General features: G+C 35.3%; 1 protein-coding gene and 1 non-coding gene across 4 annotated transcripts in view; both read right to left on the bottom strand.

Moving 5' to 3' along the window:
• Positions 1-23,515, bottom strand: part of CCSER1 (coiled-coil serine rich protein 1) — a 1,463,256-nt gene that overhangs the window by 755,749 nt on the left and 683,992 nt on the right. The window contains exons 1-2 of one of the 3 annotated variants that reach the window (XR_008716742.1): positions 16,898-16,972; positions 14,386-14,469 (exon numbers count right to left, since the gene is read on the bottom strand). Coding sequence is in view for 1 of the 3 variants with exons in the window: in XM_055587653.1 (XP_055443628.1) it covers positions 14,386-14,469 (84 nt within the window). In the remaining 2 variants the exon portion in view is untranslated. Of the gene's footprint in view, positions 1-14,385; positions 14,470-16,897; positions 16,973-23,515 lie in introns of those variants that run through there. The other 2 variants (XR_008716743.1, XM_055587653.1) reach the window with 2 other exon arrangements.
• Positions 634-706, bottom strand: TRNAW-CCA (transfer RNA tryptophan (anticodon CCA)). The gene has a single exon. It is a non-coding gene; the product is annotated as a tRNA-Trp (tRNA).

The raw sequence follows: 23,515 nt of genomic DNA, 5'->3' as shown, positions 1-23,515 counted from the left end.
GAAAGCTAAGTTGGTAAACAGGCAAAGATTATGAAGGCAAAGTTATTTTCATTTTGTCTTATTCTTTATTGTTTTAATGACATTTATATTAAAGTGTATTCTTAGTAAAAATTTTACTGCCCATAACACTTTATGCTTTTGGATGACCCATTAAACTGGCTTTTTTAATAGAAATATATAGTTTAAAAAAGAACATACTGTATAAAGCGGTATTTGATGCTTTTAATTTTAGTCAGTTAGAAAATGTATAAGTTTTGAAACAGGAGAGTTTGAAATGGTAGGTTATAAAAATTTAGACTTATAAATTATATGTAATTTACTGTCTAATATATATATGACTTCATTTAGTATTTCCTGTAGTAACAGGCATCCAAATTACTGGCAAAACAAAGCAGTAAATTCGTAGCATGGTATATCAATTCTAACTAGGACAATTAAATATCACTCTTCATTTTTAGCACCAACTAACATTTTTATTTGTAAATTATCTTCAACTTACTTAAAAATACTTTGAATGAATTTCGTGTCCTACTCTTTGTGACCCCGTGGACTGTAGACTACCAGGCTTCTCCATCCATGGGATTCTCCAGGTAAGAATACTGGAGTGGGTTACCATTTCCTTCTCCAGGGGATCTTCCCAACCCAGGGATTGAACCTGGGTCTCCTGCATTGGAGGCAGACGCTTTAACCTCTGAGCCACAGGGAAGCCCCATAGGCACCAAATATACTCTCTTCAATTCTGATACATGAGGGACACTCTTCAGCCACAGTGTACAAAGCATTTATAAGGTTTCTCAAACCAGTTACAAGATTAATAATAATTTACAAGGAAATCTGTCCTCATAAGACACAAGTCTACACTGCACCATCAATGTTTATATATTCCTCTGATTTATATCTTCCCTGGTGGATCAGATGGTAAAAGCCTACAATGCGGGAGACCCGGGTTCGATCTCTGAGTCGGGAAGATCCCCTGGAGAAGGAAATGGCAACCCACTCCAGTACTCTTGCCTGGAAAATCCTGGTAGGCTACAGTCCATGGGGGTCACAAAGAGTCTGACATGACTGAGCGACTTCACTTTCTTTTCTTTTCTCTGATTTATTTTAGGCACAAAAAGGTAACATTTACAGTGTTCTCAACTTCATATTAAAATTACAATGTATTCTTCAACATGACCTTCACTAAACAGCTTTAAAAATTCAAAACTTACTCTTAAGTGAGAAAAATATTTCTTTTCTCTGTATCATTAAATAATTAAGTTAAACTTAATATGCAATTATTTTAATGTTTTCATTATTATAATTGATTCTGATTAAGTATTCTCACTTTCAGCCATATGTTTAGACTTTTGGTCTAAATCTATACTTATGCATTAAATACCTTAATTGTAAATTTATGAAATTCCCAGATCTTTGAGCTGAATGGGAGGGGTATTTCTAATATTAAAAAGTTCAATATATCCACAATATAAACCAACAAAATTCATATATAACCAAATATTATTTAAAACAAACTCAGTTTTTACTCTGATGGATGTTCTTTCCATGCCTTCAGTTAATTAATATCCTGCCCAATCAGCATGTTGAAAAATTCTCAGTGAAGTTTATGTCACACCATTTCATTTCCTACTCTAATCTAATTATTCACAGTAGCCCTCAGCAGTCATCTTGTCCAGGTTATTGGGTTTTGTGATTGATTTTATTCTCAGATGTGACATTATGTTAACTAGAATCTGATAGAGAATTATGATAGTCAAAAAACAGTAAATCTGTAACTGCTATCATTAAGTGGTTGTGATGAAGGGGTTGAAGTCCATGACTTCACTGATATTCATTTTTCCTTATTACAGACCAAGTGTATATGTTCCTCCCACCCCCCACCAAACTCATATGTTGCAGTCCTCACCACTAATGTGATGGTATTTGGAGGTGGGGACTTTGAGAAGTTATTAGGCTTAGGTTAGGTCATAAGGGTGAGTCCCTCATGATGGGATCAGTGCTCTTACAAAAGAGGAAGAATCACAAGGGATCTCTGCCCTTCCCCTCCCCACCCTACCCTTGCTCTCTATGTATGTACCGAAAGACTTGTGAAGATGTAAGCCAGGAAGGAAACCCCAAACACTGAACTAATAACTGTCTGTTGTTTAAGCCACTTAGTTTATGATATTTTGTTACGGCAGCTTGAGCAGACTAAGACATTCCGAACCACAAAAGTCACAGGATGAAAACCACTAAACTCTACCCCAATTTTTCTTTTCTAAAGAGATGTTGGATTTTTTTCTTTGTAAAATATGTTTGTAAAATATCAATTTGTCATTAAAATGAAGGCTCAAAGTTCATAATGGAAATTGAATACTCATATTACCTAAAGATAATTATTGTATGTTCTTTGTACCTACATTATATCATCTTATCATATAATTTAAAATTCCCACCACTTAATTTAACAATATAGCCATGTAAATATATATAATATATATTAAAGCTACATAAATGCTTATAATTTACCAAATTTACCTTTGGTGAATAGTCAGGTGTTTTTTTTTTTTTTCTATGTTTAATATTATGGCATTATTTGACAATTGAAATATTCAGGCCAGAAAAAATAAAAAAGCTACATTTAGTTACATAGGCAATGAGTTTACGTACTTGTATCCTAATATTTAATTTCACTACATTTGTTCACTCTTCCCTTAAAGAAAGGTAAGCTTGCAGAAAGATGATTTGAAGAAATTCCTCCTTTGCTCTATTCATCTCCTAATCCAAAGTAAAGTTTACCAAACCTGGTACATGTCCTGGGGCTTCATGAAATGTGGCAGCCACTGAACTCTTGGTGAGAGGTAAATTATAGAGGGGAAGAGTACATAATACAGGTATTTTGGGTTTGTTCAGAGGATGCATCTTCATAGTCTCAAGAGGAAACAGTATCCTGAACACAATTTTCTGCACCATCTTCTCTGAAGTTGACCCTAACTTGTAAGCTGAATCAGAGGTTGGGGAGGAAAGTAAAGCTCACAGAGACACACGTGGGAGAATTCAGGTTCTCCCACATGTTGGGATGTTGGGAAAAGAAAGCAAGCTCAAGACTTTGTTCTCCTCTTGACTGAACTGCAGCCAATGAGACTAGCAGCTAATATTCTGAGCAAGAATGAGAAATCAAAAGGTTCTGGAGACAACAGTGCTGATGGAAAATATCCAACCCCAGCAGAAGGGCAATACTTGACTGTTTCCTCATCTAGGAGTATCCACAAGATGCTTTCGTTGGGAAAACTGCAGAGCAATAACTCAGATTGGCCAACAGTGTTCTAACATATGTAACTGAGGAAACCTCACAATGTCACAAAAGAAAACCGATGACAAATATCCTTCAAATTGTTTGCTGTCCATAGCCGGCAGAAGGAGATTCTATTGGGCTTTTGGCCATTTAGAGTGTTTTTAAAAATTTTACCTTTGTAACTAAGCACGAAAAGAGAAATAAGTAAAAGCAAACAACAGTGAATCTTCACAGGACCAGGAAGCATAATATGAAGGACAGCCCACTTCCTGTGCAGCAGAAATGTTATATACGACATAACAAATGAACATAATACTAACAGTCAACAGTACATAATCTAAAGCATCTGAATGTGAACATTTACTAGATTACAGAGGTGTCATCACTGTTGATAATCAAATTAGTCAATTAGAATATTAGCGGAAGGAATCTCAGCTAAAGACAAAACACTTCAACACCAAGAAAAAAAAAAAAGGGTCCTAAAGGATACATCTTTGAGACCAAATATGGAAATTGGTTTCACGAGGACAAAAAGTCTATAATTTGAAGGAAGACGTGAATGAGTTGAATAGGTATACTGAAAAGCAGTCAGAAGAAAAAAATAATGCCACATACCTAGATAAACGATAGAAAAACTGTCATGGGAAGCATCTGAGTTTAAAAATACGAAATGTTATTTACCAAGGAAAAAGGACCAAGACCTAAAAAATAATATACTTAGATATGTTATCGGTCTTATCTCAGGCTGCTACAACAAAACATGAGTGGGTTAAAAAGCAAAAAAATAACATTTTCATAGTTCTGGAGGCTGATTAATCTAAGATGAGGGGGCCAGTATGGTCAGGTGTTAGTAAGAGCTCTTTCTGAATGGCAGATGGCTGCATTCTTTCTGTATGCTTATATGGCTATTCTCAGCATCTGTGCGTGGAGAGAAAAATTTCTCTTTCTTCTTCTTACAAGGCTGTTTATACTATTGAATTAGGATTCTACCCTTATGGACTTCACTTAACCTAATTACCTCCTAAAAGCATTCCCCAAATACTGTCACACTGAAGTAGGACTTCAATACACAAACTGGGTTGGGTGTAGGGGGAGGATCAAAGTCAATCTATAGCAGCACACTTCCTAACCTTTAGTAAAGAGATATTCAAAGATTTAGAGACTACATCTTCAATACCCCATCTTAATACCTGGGAAAGGATTCTAATCAATCCATAAATGAGGCAAAAGAGACCATAAAATGGAGAATGATCAGGAATGGAAACAGTGATCTGTAATAATAAACCTTATGCTATATGTAATTTGACAGAAAACACTGTTGTTAAGGATTTGTAAATATGCCACAAATAATTCTTTTGAAAGCAAGGTGTTTCAAAGGAAAACCAACCAAAGGAAAAAAAAATCACTAAGCCTTCAACAAGCTCAGCAAAATGCATATAAGTTTATAGGGGAGAGGAGAAGGAAGTAAAAACATTTGAAATATTTTCAGTGAGAGAATGCTCTTAATGTTAATATAATTTCAAATGCTATTTGACTTATTCCATGTCTGTGGACATGTAAGAATTAGTTCCTTCCTGTTTATCATGACAAAAATTTCTCCCCCTAACTATATTCCTCATTTTCTCCAATTACTTGTCCTACCTCATATACAACCCTAGAACACTGATACTCTAATACTTAATATCCCCTAAGAAATCCTAAAATGTACAAATGATTATCTGTTTTAAATAAAAGTCAGGAAGTCTCACTGATGTAAAGGATACACATTTTCAGGGGTAATAGTTTCCAAACATCTTAAGCCACTTTTTTTGGTTTCTTTGTAAAAAGAATAGAAAGGGATAAACTGAAGTATAGCTACGAAATACACTCATGTTAGAAATTCAGTGAATACTTGCTCAAATACCAATATATAAATCTAAAATAAAAATTGAGTTTTTAAGTATATTTGTGCTTTGTAAGGTACTTTGGCCACATCATGCGAAGAGTTGACTCATTGGAAAAGACTCTGATGCTGGGAGGGATTGGGGGCAGGAGGAGAAGGGGACGACAGAGGATGAGATGGCTGGATGGCATCACTGACTCGATGGACGTGAGTCTGAATGAACTCTGGGAGTTGGTGATGGACAGGGAGACCTGGCGTGCTGCAATTCATGGGGTCGCAAAGAGTCGGACATGAATGAGCGACTGAACTGAACTGAAGGTCTACCTACCCAGACAGAAAAACTGAACCAGTGTAACAGAGCAGAGAAAGAACAATGTTTAAACTGCACATTTAATGTAGAAAAATAAATAGAATTCTTTGTCCTCATTTTTATTTGCTAATATTAAATATACATTGACACAAACCATACATGCTATGGACTAAATGGTATCTCTCTCAGATTTTTTGGGGGAAGCCCGAACACCCAGTGTGATGGCTTCTGGAGATGAGGGTGTTTGTGAGATGCTTGAGCTTAGACACGGTCGGTCGTGAAGGCTGGGTCCTCATGATGGGATTAGTGCCCTCACATGACGCATGCTTAGTTGTGTCCAACTCTTTGCAGCCCCGTTCACTATAGCCTGCAAGGCTCCTTGTCTAGCGAATTTTCCAGGCAAGAATACTGGAGCGGGTTACCATTTCTTACTCCAGAGGATCTTCCCAACCCTGGGATTAAACCCATGTGTCTGATATCTCCCACATTGGCAGGTGGATTCTTAAACCACTGTGCACCTAGGAAGCCCAATGCTCTTATAAGAAGAAACAAAAGTTACATACCATTTCTCCGTCTCCTCAACTCTGTGTACATATACTCAACAAAAATCATGTGAGCACACAGCCTACATGAGGAAAGAATTAAGATTTTTTTAAATGAGGAAACTGTATAAGAGTTGACTCCATCAGGAAGGGAAAATATTAGGGTAATGGGTATCCAGAAGGAGAAATGATTAGAGAGTTTAAAGAAGTACTAGCTGAGAACTTTCTAAACCTAGAGAAGGAACTGGAAGTATTAATGCAAGCCCATAAAGTTAAGAGAGCACCTAATAACCTCAGTACAAAAAGACCTTTACCAGGATACACTATCTTTAAATTGTCAGCAGTCAGTAACAAAGAAAAATAAATTAAAGGCAGTCAGGGAATAAAGGGAAAAGGTGTCTTACAAAAGTTATCCACATTAGTCTATCAGCAGACTTCCCAGCAATAATTCTACAAGCCAGGAAGGGGTGAAATGACATACTCAAAATATTGAAAGATAAAAACTGTCAGCCAAGAATATTCAGAAAAGTTATCATTCAGATATAAAAGACCTTCCCAGACAACAGCTGTGGGAGTTCACCACTAAACCCGTTTTACATCTGCTTAGAGGAGCTCTTCTACCACAAACAAAAAGGCAAAATGCACACACAACTTTGAGTAAGGTAATAGAATCAGAAAACTGCAACTCTCATCAGAGTAGGTTTTTAAGTACTAAAAGGTTATAAGGGGGAAAATTAGCTACTTCAATTTGGTAATAAACTCACAACATTAAAAGAAGGATAATTTGAGACAAGACAAACACAAAAGAGGAAGAGGAAAAGGATGGAATCCATACAGGCAAAGTAAGTAAGATGCTATTAGAAGGAAAAGGATGGTTTTATCTCTGAGATATTTTATACAAACCTCATGGTAACCAGAAAACAAATTTAGGGCAGAGACATGAAAAAAAAATATTACAAAATGGAGAAAATCATCATTGAAAATCAAACTAGAAGGTCATACAGAAAAACATAAGCAAACAAACAATAGAGATATAGAGCAATCAGAAAAAATAAAATAAATGGCAGTACTAAGTCCTCAATAATCACCCTAAATGAACATAGACTAAACTCAAAACAGAGTGGCTAAATAGATTTAAAAACGAGACCCAAATATATGCTGCCTCCAGAAGACATCTCACCGCCAAATGACAAACAGGCTCAAAGTGAAAATCAAAGATGGTATTCCAAGTAATTGCCAGTCAAAAGAAAGCAATAAAGCTACACTCAGATAGAACAGACCTCAAGACAAAAAGGGTAATGAAAGAGAAAAATGGACAATACCTAATCATAAAGGGGACAATTCATCAAGAAGATGTAACAAATAATATATATACACTCTATATATGAGCATCAAAATATGTGTAAGAATTACACATAGACCTTTTAAAGAGCAATTTACAGCAACACAATAGTATGAGGAGACTTTAGACACCTCACCCACATCAATGGATAGGTCATCCAATCAACAAGAAAACAACGGCCTTAAATGTCAGACTAAATGAGTTTGATAGATTTAAACAGAACATTCCATCTAAATTCAGCAGAATACACATTCTTCAACTATATATGGAATCTTCATGGATAAGACTATATGTTGAGACACAGGTTAACAAATTTAATATTGAAATCCAGCATCTTTTCTAATTACAATGCTATGAAACTAAAAATCAATTATAAGAAAAAGTCTGGAAAAGTCATAAATAAAAGAAGACTGAAAAATATGCTACAGAACAACTATTGGGTCAACGAAGCAATCAAGGAAAAATAAAAATACCTGAAGACAAATGAAAATGAAACACAGCATGCCAAAATCTATGAGATGCAGCAAAAATGATAATGAGAGAGAAGTTCATAGCAATATAGGTCTACATCAAGAAACAAGAAAAATCTCTAATCTAAACAAGAAAAGTAACTAAAGGAACTAGAGAAAGAACAAATAAAGCCCCAAATGTGTGGAAGGAAGGAAATAAAGATTAGAGTGAAAATGAATGACATAGAGACTAAAAAGACAATACGAAAGATTCAAACTAAGAGCTGGTTATTTGAAAAAAATTACAAATGTAGCTAGAGCCATTGAGAAAGCAAGCAAGAAAACACTGGTAAATGCAATCAGAAAAGAGGAGAAACTTTAAGATAGCTCAGAAATACAAGAGGCTATCTAGAATAAGTGAACACATTCTTAGAATCATATAACCAGGACTGAATCATAAATAACCAGGACTGAATCATAAAGAAATGGAAATATATAGACTGATCACTAGTACAGAAGTTGAAACTGTAATCAAAAACCTCTCCAAAAAACAAAAACCCAGGACTATACAACTTCACAGCTGAATTCTATCAAACATTAAAAGATTTAATACATATCCGTCTCAAACACTTCCCCACAAAAACAAAAAAAAAAAACTTCAAAAAGGAATTCAATCTAACTCATGTTACCAAATGATATTAATATGAGACACATAAAAATTATAGACCAATGTCTCCAATGAACATAGACGTAAAAGTCCTCAACAAAATATCAGCAAAACAAACACACTAATACATTAGAAGGATCACATGACATGATGAAGTAGGATTTATTTAAAGATGCAGTTTAACTTCCACTAAAGAAAAACTAAACTTAAATGATAACACTACATTTATAAAATGCTAAAAGCCGTATTATCTCAGTAGATGCAGAAAAGCATTTAACAAAATTTCAATATACATTTATGATAAAAATCTTTCAATAAAAAGATTATAGGAGGAACATATTTCAACACAATAAAAGGCATACATGACAAGTCCACAGCTAATATTATACTCAATGGTGAAAAACTGAAGCTATTTTTCTAAAATCCAGAATAACCCAAGTATGACTATTCTCACTAATTCTTATTCAACATATTATTGAATCTAGTCAGAGCAATTAGGAAAGAAAAAATAACACATTCAAACAAGAAATGAAGAAGTGAAATTGCCACTTTATAGGTGATATGATTTTTCTTTTCAGAAAACTCTAAAGATTCCACACACACACACACAGGAATAATAAATGCAATAACATTGCAGGGAACTAGAGCAAAAATCCTTTGTACTTGTGTATGTTAACAATGAGTCAGCAGAGGACAGATATTACACACCAAAGATATTAAAAGAAATTCAAGACAACTGTAAAGATATTCTGAGTTCATGAATTGGAAAAGCTAACATCACTTCTTGGCCTTTTGACTAAGATCAAGTGCAGCATGGGGGCTTCCCATATGATACAGTGGTAAAGAACCCACCTGTCAATGTAGGAGACTCAGAAGACACAAGTTTGACCTCCACCTCAGGTCAGGAAGACACCCACCACCACCCCGGGTCAGGAAGATCGCCCCCTCACCACCACCCCAGGTCAGGAAGACCCCTTGGAGGAGGAAATGTTAATCTACTCCAGTATTTTGTCCACTCCATGGACAGAGGAGTCTGGTGGGCTACAGTCCATGAGGTCTCAAAGAGTTGGACATGACTGAGCGACTGAGCACAACACTGCTTTAGATTTTATGGACATTTAAACAATCTACAGATTCAAATTGCAATACAGATCGCAATCTATCAAAATCCAAAAGACATTTCACAGAAATAAAATAAAAATTCTAAAATTTGCATGGAACCAAAGACAACCCCAAATAGCCAAAGTAATTTCAAGAAAAAAGAACAAAGCTGAAGTTACCCAACTCCCTGATTTCAAACTAATGCAAAGCCATAGCAATCAAAACAGCATGGTACTGGCAGGAAAAAAAAAAAAAATCATAGATTAAAGGAACAGAATTGAGAGCCCAGAATTAAACCCATTTGTGTATGATCACCCGGAGAAGGCAATGGCACCCCACCCCAGTACTCTTGCCTGCCAAATCCCATGGGCGGAGGAGCCTGGTAGGCTGCAGACCATGGGGTCGCTAAGAGTCTGACGCGACTGAGCGACTTCACTTTCACTTTTCATTTTCATGCATTGGAGAAGGAAATGGCGACCCACTCCAGTGTTCTTGCCTGGAGAATCCCAGGGATGGGGGAGCCTGGTGGGCTGCCATCTATGGGGTCGCACAGAGTCGGACACGACTGAAGCGACTTAGCAGCAGCAGTAGCAGCAGTGTACGGTCACAATTTATGACAAAAAGCAGAGAACATACAATGAACCAAGGATAGTCTCTTCTACAAATCTTACTAGCAAAAAAACACACAAAAAAACTAGAACCACTACCTTACACCACATAAAACTCACAATGGATCAAACAACTGAATATAAGACCTGAAACAATAAACTCTAGAAGAAAACATAAGCAAAACACTGACATTAGTTCTAGCAATACTTTCCCTTGCCTAAGAAGACATATCAAGAAATAAAAAGAAAAATCAGCAAACTGCACTACAGACTAAAAATCTTCGCATTATGAAACCATCATCAAAATGAAAGACAAGTTACTGAGTGGAAGAAGTTTACAAATCATATAACCAATAAGAGGTTAGCATACAACTCAATATCAACAAACAATCCAATTAAAAAGAATTGGTAGAGAAGCTGAATAGACATTTATCTAAAGAAGACATACAAATGGCCAATAGGCACAGAAAAAGAAGTTCAGTATCATTGTTTACTAAGGAAATGCCAATCAAAACCCCAGTAAGTTGTTATGTCATAACTGTTAGAATGGTTATTATCAAAAAGGCAAGAAATAACACTGTAGACAGAATGTGGAGAAATGGGGATCTTTCTAAACTGTTAGTGAAAATGTTAAGTTGGTGCAGCCACTATGGAAAATAGCATGGAGATTCCACAAAAAAGTTAACTACCAGGCTCCAGTTATCCCACCTGAAAGCAGCTTTTCTGCCCCTTTCCTGCTTGTCCATTTTTGTTTCCCTCTAAGCTTAAAAGAATAAAATTACAGGAATGAGATTACTAGGCAATTTATCTTAATTTCTGCATTCACACTATGCCTTGTCTAACCTGTTGATTCTTTTCTTAGATAAAAAGAATGAAAAACAAAGCAGTTAAAAAAAATCAGGAACTCTCTACCATGGGCTCAGGACACAATTCTACCTTTTCCCCAGATAGCTCGCTTTTCTGATTATAGCATCTTTCCTTTCTACTGACACTTGCCACTCAGATTATCAGCTTTCAAGCTGTGAGCAAACAAACCTGGGTATTTATCCCAAGAATATGAAAACATTAATTCAAAAATATAAATTTCCTCTTACGTTCACAATAGCCAAGATATGAAAACAGACTAAGTGTTCATCAATGAATGGAGAAGATACGGCATATGTACACAACGGACTATCACTCGGCCATAAAAAAGGATGAAATCTTGCCATTTATAGCATGGACAGACCTTGAGAGTATTATGCTAAGTAAAAAAAAAAATCAGAGAACACAAATAGTATATGATTTCATACATGTGGAATATCAAAAAACTAAGAAACAAAGTTAAAACACACACACACACACACACACACACACACAAACCCTAACACACCAAACGGAGAAGGAAATGGCAACCCACTCCAATGTTCTTGCCTAGAAAATCCTGTGGATGGGAGAGCCTGGTAGGCTGGTGTCCATAGGTCGCACAGAGTCGGACATGACTGAAGCGACTTAACATGCATGCATGCATTGGAGAAGCAAATGACAACCCACTCCAGTGTTCTTGCCTGAGGAATCCCAGGGACGGGGGAGCCTGGTGGGCTGCCGTCTATGGGGTCGTACAGAGTCGGACACGACTGAAGAGACTCAGCAGTAGCAGCAACACACCAAATGAAAACATATATAGACATAGAAAACAGAGTGTTGGTTACCAGAGGTGAAGACGCTGTTGGAAAGGGAAAAATGGATACAGAGAATCAACTGTGACAGATGGAAACTAAATTTTTGGTGGGGAGGACACTGCAGTCTATACAGAAGCAGAAACGTAAGGTTGTCCACATGCAACATGTAAACTATTATATACCAATGTTACCTCCATAAAAAATAAATTTAGAAAGTAATATAAAAACATTTATTTTGCCCCCAGGCTCTTTAGTTAGGGCTTCTAACTTCTTTAAACTCCTGAAAATATCAAAGTGTGACTAAATAATTATAAACAATATAAATAATAAAATTTTATTAAGTTGAATATAAATTCCTTATTGGTATAATTACATAAAATTTGATTTATAGTGTATATATAGAAAACTGCTTATGATAATAGCAGTGGTTAAGAAATTAGAAAAGCATAATAAACAAAGCTAAACTAAATTATTACAGATTGTGACTACTATAACAGGGTATAGGAAACTGGTTTCTAAAATGTTTTGAAATTTATACTTTACCTATTTAAATTTGAAAAGTTAAATTCAATGTCTACTTTGTCAAAATGTCACAAGTTACTTATCAGAATTAGAAATGCTAGGACCTGGTATTCAATGGATTCAAGTGGCTTATATTACTTTGATGTTACTGCCACCTTGTCCATGCTCCAAGTCCAGTTCTAATGATGATTTTTGTTTTGTCTTCCTTAAATTCCTAAATCATCTAAACACTTTTTTATTTAGGCAGGTTTTCTTAATGAAACAAACAATTTTCAAAAGTTAACATTGCCCTCTGGTGAACTAGTTAAGATGACTATGTAAACTGCATAGCAAAAAATTAAAATGGTACCTTGACAGTTACCTAAGAAAATTTAGAAGCTAAGTCAATTTTTAGTAATTCGAGTTTTTTGTTTGTTTTTTTTTAAAGAAACACCTGTGTCTCATTTTACTAGATCAACCAACAGAGGACATTTTTGGTAGGAGGGGTACTAAATTATCTTAATTCTAGCTATGTGACAAGGGCTCGGGAGGTAATCATTTTCCTTCTCATTTCATTCAACACATAAAGATCTGATTTCTTGTATATTTCTTTCTTTTCAATGTAGGCAGGGAAAAATGGACACTTCTTTCTCCATTCATTATCCAAAACAAGCATCCTCTGACAAAGCGCAAACATTTTCTGCTGTGTTAAAAATCATAGTTCTCTGCATCCATTCATAAATGTCTATATATGTTTTTCTTCAACTCAAACCTTGATTACATAATATATACTTACAAGGTTATATATAGCAATGTTTTATGTAATAAAGTTTATATTATAAACAAATTTATCAAAGGTTATTCCCAGTAATGTAAGATATTCTCCTTTTGTCTGTAATGCTTTTACTATTTTAAGTACTGGTTAATGCATTTTCTGCAGTGGTAATAATACGCTCATAGGACTGATGATCAGCATTAAACCCAGTCATGAAACCACAATCTAAAGGTCAAGTGTCAGTAAAATTGTCGTCAGTTGTCAAGGGTCAATAAAATAGGCTCTAAATTTGTCTGCTATCTCACTAATGTGTTCTCAGAAAAGTTCTCAGAAGCGTGATGGTCTAGAAAATTGTTTTGTCATTTAATTGTAGTTAATAATTACATAATACATCACTGTTAAAGTCGTCAAATCTTAAATCATCATAAAGAACATCATTGACTGGAGTTTGTTTTCTCGATCTTGGATAAGAAGTCAGGGCCTCTTATTGTATGTCTTTATTTTACTGGTATTCTTAAGAACTCAATTTTTTTTTTTAAGTTCTCATTACTTTCTCATTTTTGTTTTCGAGAATTCTTTATTTCTATCCAGATTAAATGTGTTATATTACAAAATACTATTCATAAACGTAATATCATATTTGTTGACAGCACATACTTTAAAAAATAATGCCCACTGCTATTCTTCTTACCTACCAAATGTGCGTTCATCTTATAAAACTATGATTTAATACATTTGTGATGTCACATCTTAAAAAAATAAACCAGAAAACACGAACTACAATATCATGTTTGTGTATAGCTTTTAGATAATTGGGGATTTACATGTCTTTATTAACAAAGTCTCATTAGGTTAACAGATTTTTGGTAACCTTAAGTAAAATTGGCTTTTGTCTGCAAAATTACTCCGTACTTTACTTCATATTACATGACTGTGTCTCTAGGTATGGCAGTATGGACTTAAGTCTTGCACTTTACAAAATAAAACGTGGCCTTAGTCTTCACAATTTTTGATAGGTACAATTGAAATACCTAATTCTGGGTCAGTAATCTATTTCTGGAATAATATAAAGTTCAATACATATTATCAAACATTCTCTTTTCAGAGCATCAAATCTTCATTACTGTAGGATTATAAAATTTATAATCAAATTGAATCATTAACAGTTTATAAGTCACTAACAATTTTAGTGTTAATAAATAAGTTAAACTGTTTAGAGCAAATAGCCTTGCAAGGAAAATACACCCATGGGACAACTATTGTTCACACTTACCAGTTCTTCCTGAAGTTGGAAAATTAGTTCATCCTTCTCTTTCAGCTGCAGCTTCAGCATTGAGCATTCATCTTTCATTATATCCTGTAAAAACATCAAAGAGACAGAATAATAGATTTAGCCCTTTCCCTTCACTCTTGATAAGAAAGGTCAGTTGCACGCAGTGGGAGGTAACTGCATATGACTAATAAAACAAAGTTCTTCTACAATCTGATGTTTTCCATAGTATACTCTGTTTCAAAACAAACTAATGTATTAAAAGATATTATGCTATATATGATATATATGCACATTTTTCTGATAGATAACAAAATGGACAAAGGGAAATCGGACTAAGACAGAAATCAGGGATTCATCCTAAATTCTGTCCTCCTATTCTTGTGCATACATAATCAGTGGGATAAAAGTAATTATACTTCAAAAGAGATACTTTATCCTTTTTTCCTGTTATGATTAAATATTCATTCTCAAATGAATGGCTGTATTATGGCCTTTATCTTTAATGATAGCTCTGTAACATTTTTCCCTTTCATTAGAGCTCTGTCTTTGAGTATTTAACCTTGTCACTCTGCGTGAACCCTCAGTCACAGCCTCCATTTATACAGTACACCCACATCTGTGACCTCTATTATTCTATGCTGGAAACTTACTTATAAATATTTAATCTAAACCTATCTTCCAAACTTCAGCCCACAAATATAATTATTTACTGAGCATACACTCAACATCCTATAGACATTCCAACTAAAATTTCATGGTCTTCCTATTTCAAAAATTATTTCCATGTATTCCTCCTGTTATCTTATTTCTAAAAATAGCCAGAAAAGCATCCCATACTCTCAGCTCATACACAATCTGATCCCAGTCTGGTACCCAATTCTTTGATCTCAATCTTCTGGGTATTTCTTGAACTCACTCCTTTCTATTTCTCATGGATTTACTCTAGGTATCCATTGCTTCATATCTGACTTACTGTAGTAAGTCTCTGAACTGGTTCTATGTCTATCACCTTTCCCATCTGCAAGAGAAATTTTCCTAAATGGGAATTAATTACATCATTTCTTAATGTAACAGCTAATCATTTCTTTCAGAGGGGGGGAAAAAAAAGTCAAAACTCTTTAGCACAACATATGGTGCCTTTCATTCTCAACTACTTGCACATTTCTGGAATGGTATGTTTTCACTTCCAACTTTCTTATAACCTGTGCTCATTCCTACAGAATAAAGCTGCAAAACATGGTTTCTTTCATGTCTTCTTGCTTTACACATGTGTATCTCTGGGCTGCAATGCTTCTATTGCCCACAATTTCTCATGATATAGGAGGCATTCCAAACAGAGCATGAAGTCATGTTTCCCAGTGTCTAAATCACCCATCATTTCATACAACACTAAACACTTCAAGGGTTGTTTGCTTGTTTCCCTAACCCACTTGAGCAGATCTTTATCTGAGTTGACAAGAAAGAACACAGCTAATGAATTAGAGAAAACAGTATTTGTTTATTCTAGTTCTTATGGTGCTAATTTCTACTTTTAGTCTAAGCAATACAGAATATATGATTCAAATTTACTAATACCTCGTTTCATTTTCAGACAGCCAGTTGACTGGGAGATGCTAATTATCTCTGTCACTTTTATTTCATAGTGGCCCTGTTTCTTCCCTTAATCATGAGCTTTCATAGAACTTATACTCATCATTTTATTAATTTTTTATACTCATCATTTTAATATTTATTTTCATAGAGTCTAAATTTTACATGTTACAATGTTAATGGTAAAAAGGCATAGCTTGCTCGACAATGCAAAGAAAAAGATTGCAGGCTTAAAGGTAGGTAATAAAATCATGTCTCTTAGAATCAGAGGTATCTAAGGGCAAATTCTGGGTACTTCACAAACTCTCTTTGCGGCTTCCTGCTCATTAATTAACTTCTTTGAGTTCCATGGATTTATGGTAGAGATTGATAATAGGAGATCTATTGATAATAGGAGATCTCCTATTATCATAAACTGACAAAAACTCTTCTGCTTAGTACTTATATTCCCATATTTCCAGTCTTGCCTAATACCTCACTTAAGAAAAACTAATCCCCTTCATAAAATAAAATATTATCACCTTTTCTCTAGGAAACAAATATTTAGGTAGAGTTAAGGGTTGTTTTTTTAGGAAACAAATATTGAGGTAGGGTTAAGCATTGTTGTTGTTTAAATGCTAAGTCATATTCACCTCTTTTGCAACCCATGACTGTAGCCTACCAGGCTCCTCTGCCCATGGGATTTCTCAGGCAAGAACACGGGAGTGGGTTACCATTTCCTTCTCCAGGGAATCTTTCCCACCCAGGGATTGAACCTGTGTCTCCTGCATTGGCAGATTCGTTACCATTGAGCCAACAGGGAAACCCTAAAAGTACCAAAGGTTTACTAAAGGGTTTAAAAGATATATTAAAAAATAAAGCTATGTGATAAGAAAAGAAGAATCAGAATTGGGAAAGGGGAACAGTGGACCATGATTCATACCTGACAAATCCTCTACCAGCTAAACCAGGAGCTCCAACTCCAAGACTGCCTATGAGAGGAATGCCCTGTGGAAGGAAAGTGGGTGGGTTCACCTCCCACTCCCCGTTCAGTCATTGGTTGGGAGCTGCCACATGAGCTAGATCTCAGCCGCTGCTGGTAATCTATTGTCTCACACCACCCAGTGTTGAGCTTGACTTCAGCTGGAGGCAGTTCGCTAACTACAGGAGTTGCAGCTGGGTAGTGAGTCCTTTATTGAAAGAGAATCTGAGCCTTAGCCTGAATCTACTGCTTTTTAGCTGAATGTTATACAATATTTTTGTGTATTAATTGATAATGAAGATTTACCTATATTGTGGCTAATAGAAATTGTAAACAAAATTATTTTCCAAAAACAAGCTGCCTTTACACAATTATCTGATTTGTTTCCCCCCAGCTCTGGAAAGTTTTTTCAAGAAGTTCTTAATCTCACAGCTTTAAATCACATAGGTGTTAATATACCATTTGCACTTACTTAAGGAATAACGTATATTAAAACATAAATTTGATTTATCATATGACATCAGAAGCCACAGACATTATAAAGGTCTTTATCAATGACTTTGCAAATGAATCTTGGCCACCTACAGTTCTGTTTTTGGTTGTTATATGTACTTTTGGCAAAATTCATAGGTGTATCTGTCTAACACACAAGATGAAACCTTTAAACAATAGTTACTTAAATGAAAGCTACTCTCAGATGAATCAGTATTCCCTCAATATTCTCACTATCTGTGCAAAATTCTGGGACATGTTTGATAGAATGCTCTATTTAGTTAGAAATTCTCTTGGTGTGTACAATTAACTAGATTTTAATATTCTTGGTTTTTAAAATAATGCTATTAACATCCATTAATACAGGCTAATGTAACCAATTAACCTTAAATTAAATTAAAGGCATATTACTTATGAAAGTATATAATTGAATAATTATGGCATCCTTTGTTTCTCACTCAAATATAACTGATTCTAGGACTAAAATCAATTCTAGATTTCCTAATTCCATAATTATTCATAAATATGGAACTTATAATATGGTGGATTAAAGGGGTTACAAATCCTTTGCTACTATTCCAAATGAAAGATGGAATCTAATGTTCTCTCCTTGGATATGGGTTGGTCTTATGGCCTTGCTTGACCAGGTGAATACAATGGAAGTAATTCTGTGTGATTCTCAGAACAAGATCAGATTTCAGTTCCCAGGATGGTCTCTTAGAATGTACCTCTCAAGTTCCTCCCCTGTAGAAGGAACACAGCAGTCATGCTAAAAAGTACAAACTACATTTCATTGTCTTTGACAGCCTCTTAAGGACACACCCAGCATCAGCAGCATCAACTTTCGATCCTGAGAACGAGTCATCTACATACCTAGCCTAGTGAAGTCTTTAGACGACCAAAGCTCTGACCAGTATCTCATCATAACTGCCAGAGCTAAATCATTCCCAAATTCCTGACTTGTAAAATTGTGAACAAAATAAAAGTATAGTTTTAAGCCATTAAGTTTGGGGATGATTTGTTATAGAGATCATCAGAACATATGGGCAAATTAAATTATTACAATTAGAATTAGTGTGAATTATGACTCAGGTATATAAAATATATACAGCTAATTTAAAAATATTTTTTGATTTAAAGTATGATTTTTGTGATTAAAGTTATATTTATTGTAACTTTCAAATTTATTTCATGTGTAATATAAATATATTCTCAGTATTTAACATACAGGAGAATTAAAAATACAGATGTAATAGTTTCTTAAAAATTATATTTTATTTTTATTTTCTAAATTTGGAAAATTAAAGCCAGATACATGAATATTTGGTTAATTTGCCCCAAATTCATTTAGCTGACTTTACTCCCATATATTCCTATCATTTATTTTTTGCCTGAATTAGAATCACCTCATTGTTTGAAACATGTATGAATAGAAATCAAGTTCCAAGAAATTAAAGGCAAGCAGATACTGTAAATCATCTCAAAAATTATGTTATGCTGAAATTAGAAATGCAGATTAAAAATTAAATAATAATTTCTAACTCAGGAATCTTCACATAATTCTTCAGGTAAAATTATAAACAATTCTTGGCTAATATTTACAAAAACATGTCAAAATTCGTACTGAGTCATCATGACTCTCTATTTATAGACTTTTGGTCCTTTCTCTGGAGGGCTTTACTTTATGACTTACAAGCTGTTGCCTCATTCTGGTAAGTGGAAAGGTCAAAAGATCAAAAAATAAAGGAAACAGACAATTCTATCAGAGTAAACAAGGACAGATTGTTATGAACAAGTGAAAACAGCGAAAAAAGAAACAGGAATATGGTAGGAGAAGACAGAAGGACAGAGATCAGAAAACACAAAATATACAATAATTGACAGTGTATTTTGCAGTTCTACCTAAACACCTGACCTCATGTAATCGTTATGCTAACAAAGCAGCATGTTACCTGCAACAACTGGGTAGCTAGTGAAATAAACCAGTGCAAGCAAATAATCATCTACACAGAGCTATAACAGAGCCTGCTTTTCAAATCCTGAAAGCACAGTCAATAAAACACCACCCTAATTGTTTATTTAGTTTAAAACAATTTTTAAAATATTTTAAAAGTCATTTCAGTATCAACAACTGCTACGCCATGCTACAAAATTTTCTTTTCATAAGCATTCAATTTAAAAAGATTTCTAGGGGCTTCTGTGGTAGTGCAGTGGTTAAGAATCTGCCTTGCAATGCAGGGGACACTGGCTTGATCCCTGGTCTGGGATGACCCCGCATGCCACAGGGGAACTAAGCTCGTGTACCAACTACAGAGCCTGTACTCTGGAGCCCATGAGCAGCAACTACTGAGCCCATGTGATGCAACCACTGAAGCCTGTGTGCCTAGAGCCTGTGCGTCACAACAAGAGAAGCCACAGCAATGGGAAGCCCTCACACCACAACAGAGAGCAGCCCCTGCTTTCTGCAACTAGAGAAAGTGTGTACACAGCAACAAAGACCCAGCACAGCCAAAAGTAAATAAATATTAAATAAAAAACACATATATATATACACATTCTAGATTTGACTTTATAATGTCATTGACTTCAGAGATGAACTAACATTCCATTGAATATTTACAAAAACATTGTGTTTTTTAAAAATATTGTTTACATAGCAGTACAAAATTTTAAAAAGGCATAAAAGGTGTTCAAAGTAAGCACCTTAGACATGTATTTCTAAGAATATAAATCAAATCAGTAAACAGCATTATCCCTTAACATAGTGGTATATTGGCTATCTTTCAAGACAATGATAATATTACCTTAAGCTAAGGCTTTCTAATTTATAAAACATGGGCTTTCTTTGTGGTTCAGCTAGTAAAGAATCTGTCTGCAATGAGGGAGACCTGGGTTCCATCCCTGGGTTGGGAAGATCCCCTGGAGAAGAGAAAGGCTACCCACTCTAGTATTCTGGCCTAGAGAATTCCATTGAGTATATAGTCCATGGGAAGACAAAGAGTCGGACACAACTGAGTGACTTTCATTTTCCATGCATAGAATCTTGTTTTGCTGTCAGAATTTTTGGTGACCAGTTATTGAACAAAATGGTTCATTTCTAGGATAAGCAGGGGGCAGGATAAGCAGGGCTTTGTTCATAGAAATTAAGCAGAGAAGACGATTGTATAAAAGGTCAAATTAAATGAAACCATTAATGAATAATACCAAGACTGTTAAGTTGTGTCCATTAGTCTCTTTACAGAATACATTGTATTCTGATAATTTTTGAAACAGTTAAAACATTAGCCTCCACTGAGAAAGTTGCTATTTTATTAAGTTGGTGAAAGTAATTACAATTTTTGCATTGTTGAAATTTGCCATTTAATATTGCAATACATTTTACATAAATGTGGTTATGTTATACATAATTTTAATGCACATTTCTCCATGTTTTTTTGCTAATGACATTACTTGCTATTTATTTTATATGTATTTTAGAATATGGGAATGATGTTAGACAAAAGCAAATTTGAGCTATTTGAGTTCAAAATGGGTCCTAAAGCAGTGGAGACAGCTCACAACAATAAATCTGGCCCAGGAACTGCTAAGGAACATATAGTGCAGTGGTGGTTCAAGAAGTTTTGCAAAGGAGACGAGACCCTTGAAGCTGAGGAGTATAGTGGCCGGCCATCAGAAGTTGACCATGACCAGTAGAGAGCAATCATCAGAGCTAATCCTGCTACAACTACAGGTGAAAAAACTTGATAAGTGGGTGCCTCATGAGCTGACCACAATAAAAAAAAATTGTCGTTTTGAAGTGTAATCTTATTCTAAGTAAAAATGACAAACCATGTTTAGACTGGACTGTAACGTGCAATGAAAAGTGGATGTTATATGACAACTGCTGATGATGGCCAACTCAGTGACTGGATTGAGAGGAAGTTCCAAAGCACTTCCTAAAGCCAAACTTGCATCAGAAAAGGGTCAAGGCCATTGTTTGGTGGTCTGCTGCCTGTCTGATTACAACTACAGCTTTCTGAATCCTGGTAAAACCATTATATCTGAGACTTACACTCAGTAAATCGATGAGATGCACTGAAAACTGCAACACACGCAGCTGGCACTGGTCAGCAGAAAGGGCCAAATTCTCCATGACAACGCCAGACCACATATCACACAATCGATGCTTCAAAAGTTGGGTTACAAAGTTTTACCTCATCTGCCATATTCACCTGACCTCTCGCCAACTGACTACCACTTCCTCAAACATCTTGACAACTTCTTGCAGGGAGAGTATTTCCACAACCAGCAGGATGCAGAAAATGCTTTCCAAGAGTTCACTGAATCCTGAGGCATGGATTTTTATGCTACAGGAATAAGCACACTTATTTCTCATTGGCAAAAATGTGTTGACTGTAACGGTTCTGATTTTGATTAATAACGATTATTTGAGCCTAGTTATAATGATTTAAAATTTATGATCCAAAACCGCAGTTATGTTTGCACCAACCTAATAAAACAGTTCCATGAGACTATGGCTTTGTCTTTTCCAAGTTGTTAGAGTCTGCTTACATTCACTTTACTATATTAATAAGAAAACACTTGAGTTGCAGAACTTCTAATATGTAAGATCTTCTACATCTTACATAGTTTTTATTATAGAGTAAATAGAGAATATTAACCTAAGTTATAATCCTTACAAAAAATATTTACTCAAAGTTTTTATTACTCTGTTCTTTGTTTCACACAGTGTTTATGGTGAAAATTAAAAATTAAAAAAACAAACATTTGTATTTCATTTTCTAAAGCCTTCTTAGAATGATAATATTTTGCGGGTAAAAGGATGAAAGCAAATTTCTCTGTGTCCTAATGAATTATAATAAGCATGACAAATTAGTTTCTTGATCTCCTAAACCCATGGGTTTCACCAACATCAATTATGAATTACACTTAAGACATAAATATTTTTACAAACTCACCAACAATGAGCTTCTCAACAGAGAAAGTCAACAAATGATAATGTTCATTTGTCCTACTGTACTCGTTTGGTATGAGATTCTTGGGGAAATCAGTATCTTTAAGAGGTTTTGGGATTATCTGATGCTAGTATTTTTTCTTTCCTCACAGAAGGGAAGCAACTTGTCACACACACTGTACTTAAATTTCTTAAAGAAAGTAAGCAATTATTTAAGTGACTCTTCCCACAACATACACTATACAAGAAAAAAAAAACAAAAACATGAAATGGCTAAAATTTGCCTGTAAAAATTTCCTTTCTGTTATGAAGGCATGCTTACTTGTTTTTCATGTTTTAGGAAAGGAGTAGAGGACATCTTATCTCTCAACATCCTGACTAAACTAAGATAATTAGGTTTGAACATAACTATGAACTTCTCTGGTGGCTCAGACATTAAAGAATCGGCCTTCTAGGTGGGAGACCTGGGTTCTATCCCTGCGTTGGGAAGATCCCCTGGAGAAGGAAATGGCAACCCACTCCAGTATTCTTGCCTGGAGAATCCCCATGAACAGTGGAGCCTGGTGAACTATAGTCTATGGGGTCGCAAAGAGTCAGACACAACTGAGTGACCAAGAACACATACACAGCACATAAACTTTAGTTGCTGGGAAGGAACAGTAATAAAATACATCAAACACACCCCATTCCTCACCCATAAGTGCATAGTACAGTTGTTTTGTTCACTTTGTTTGAAATGCTATTTTGACTTAGTTTTGAGGTCTTGGCTAGAGGCCAGTTCCCCTCTTCAATAGCTGATTAAGACCATACTCCAAACACTTCCTTTATCAGGTCCTCATACTCCACAGCCATTAGGTAACAGCCCCATCAGGCCACGTACCAGGCAACTAGAGACAGCCTCCACACCCTAGATTTCTTGAAATTATTCAAATTAGCCAGTCCTTAGGGAGTGTTGGAAACCCTGCCAATTCCATCCTGCTTGCCATATATAAAATGCACCCTTTGGCTCCAATTCATCATTACTTGGCCCCCAGTGGGGCAATCTTCTCCATGACTCTGCCTAGCAGCCTTCTCTCATTTGAAAGGGTAAGTTACAAAGAGTTCTGTATCTCATCTGAGTGTTAGTGTGTCAG

Source organism: Bubalus kerabau, chromosome 7 (assembly GCF_029407905.1).
Source record: "Bubalus kerabau isolate K-KA32 ecotype Philippines breed swamp buffalo chromosome 7, PCC_UOA_SB_1v2, whole genome shotgun sequence".
Lineage (NCBI taxonomy): Eukaryota > Metazoa > Chordata > Mammalia > Artiodactyla > Bovidae > Bubalus > Bubalus kerabau.
This window is presented reverse-complemented; position numbering and strand designations above follow the sequence as displayed.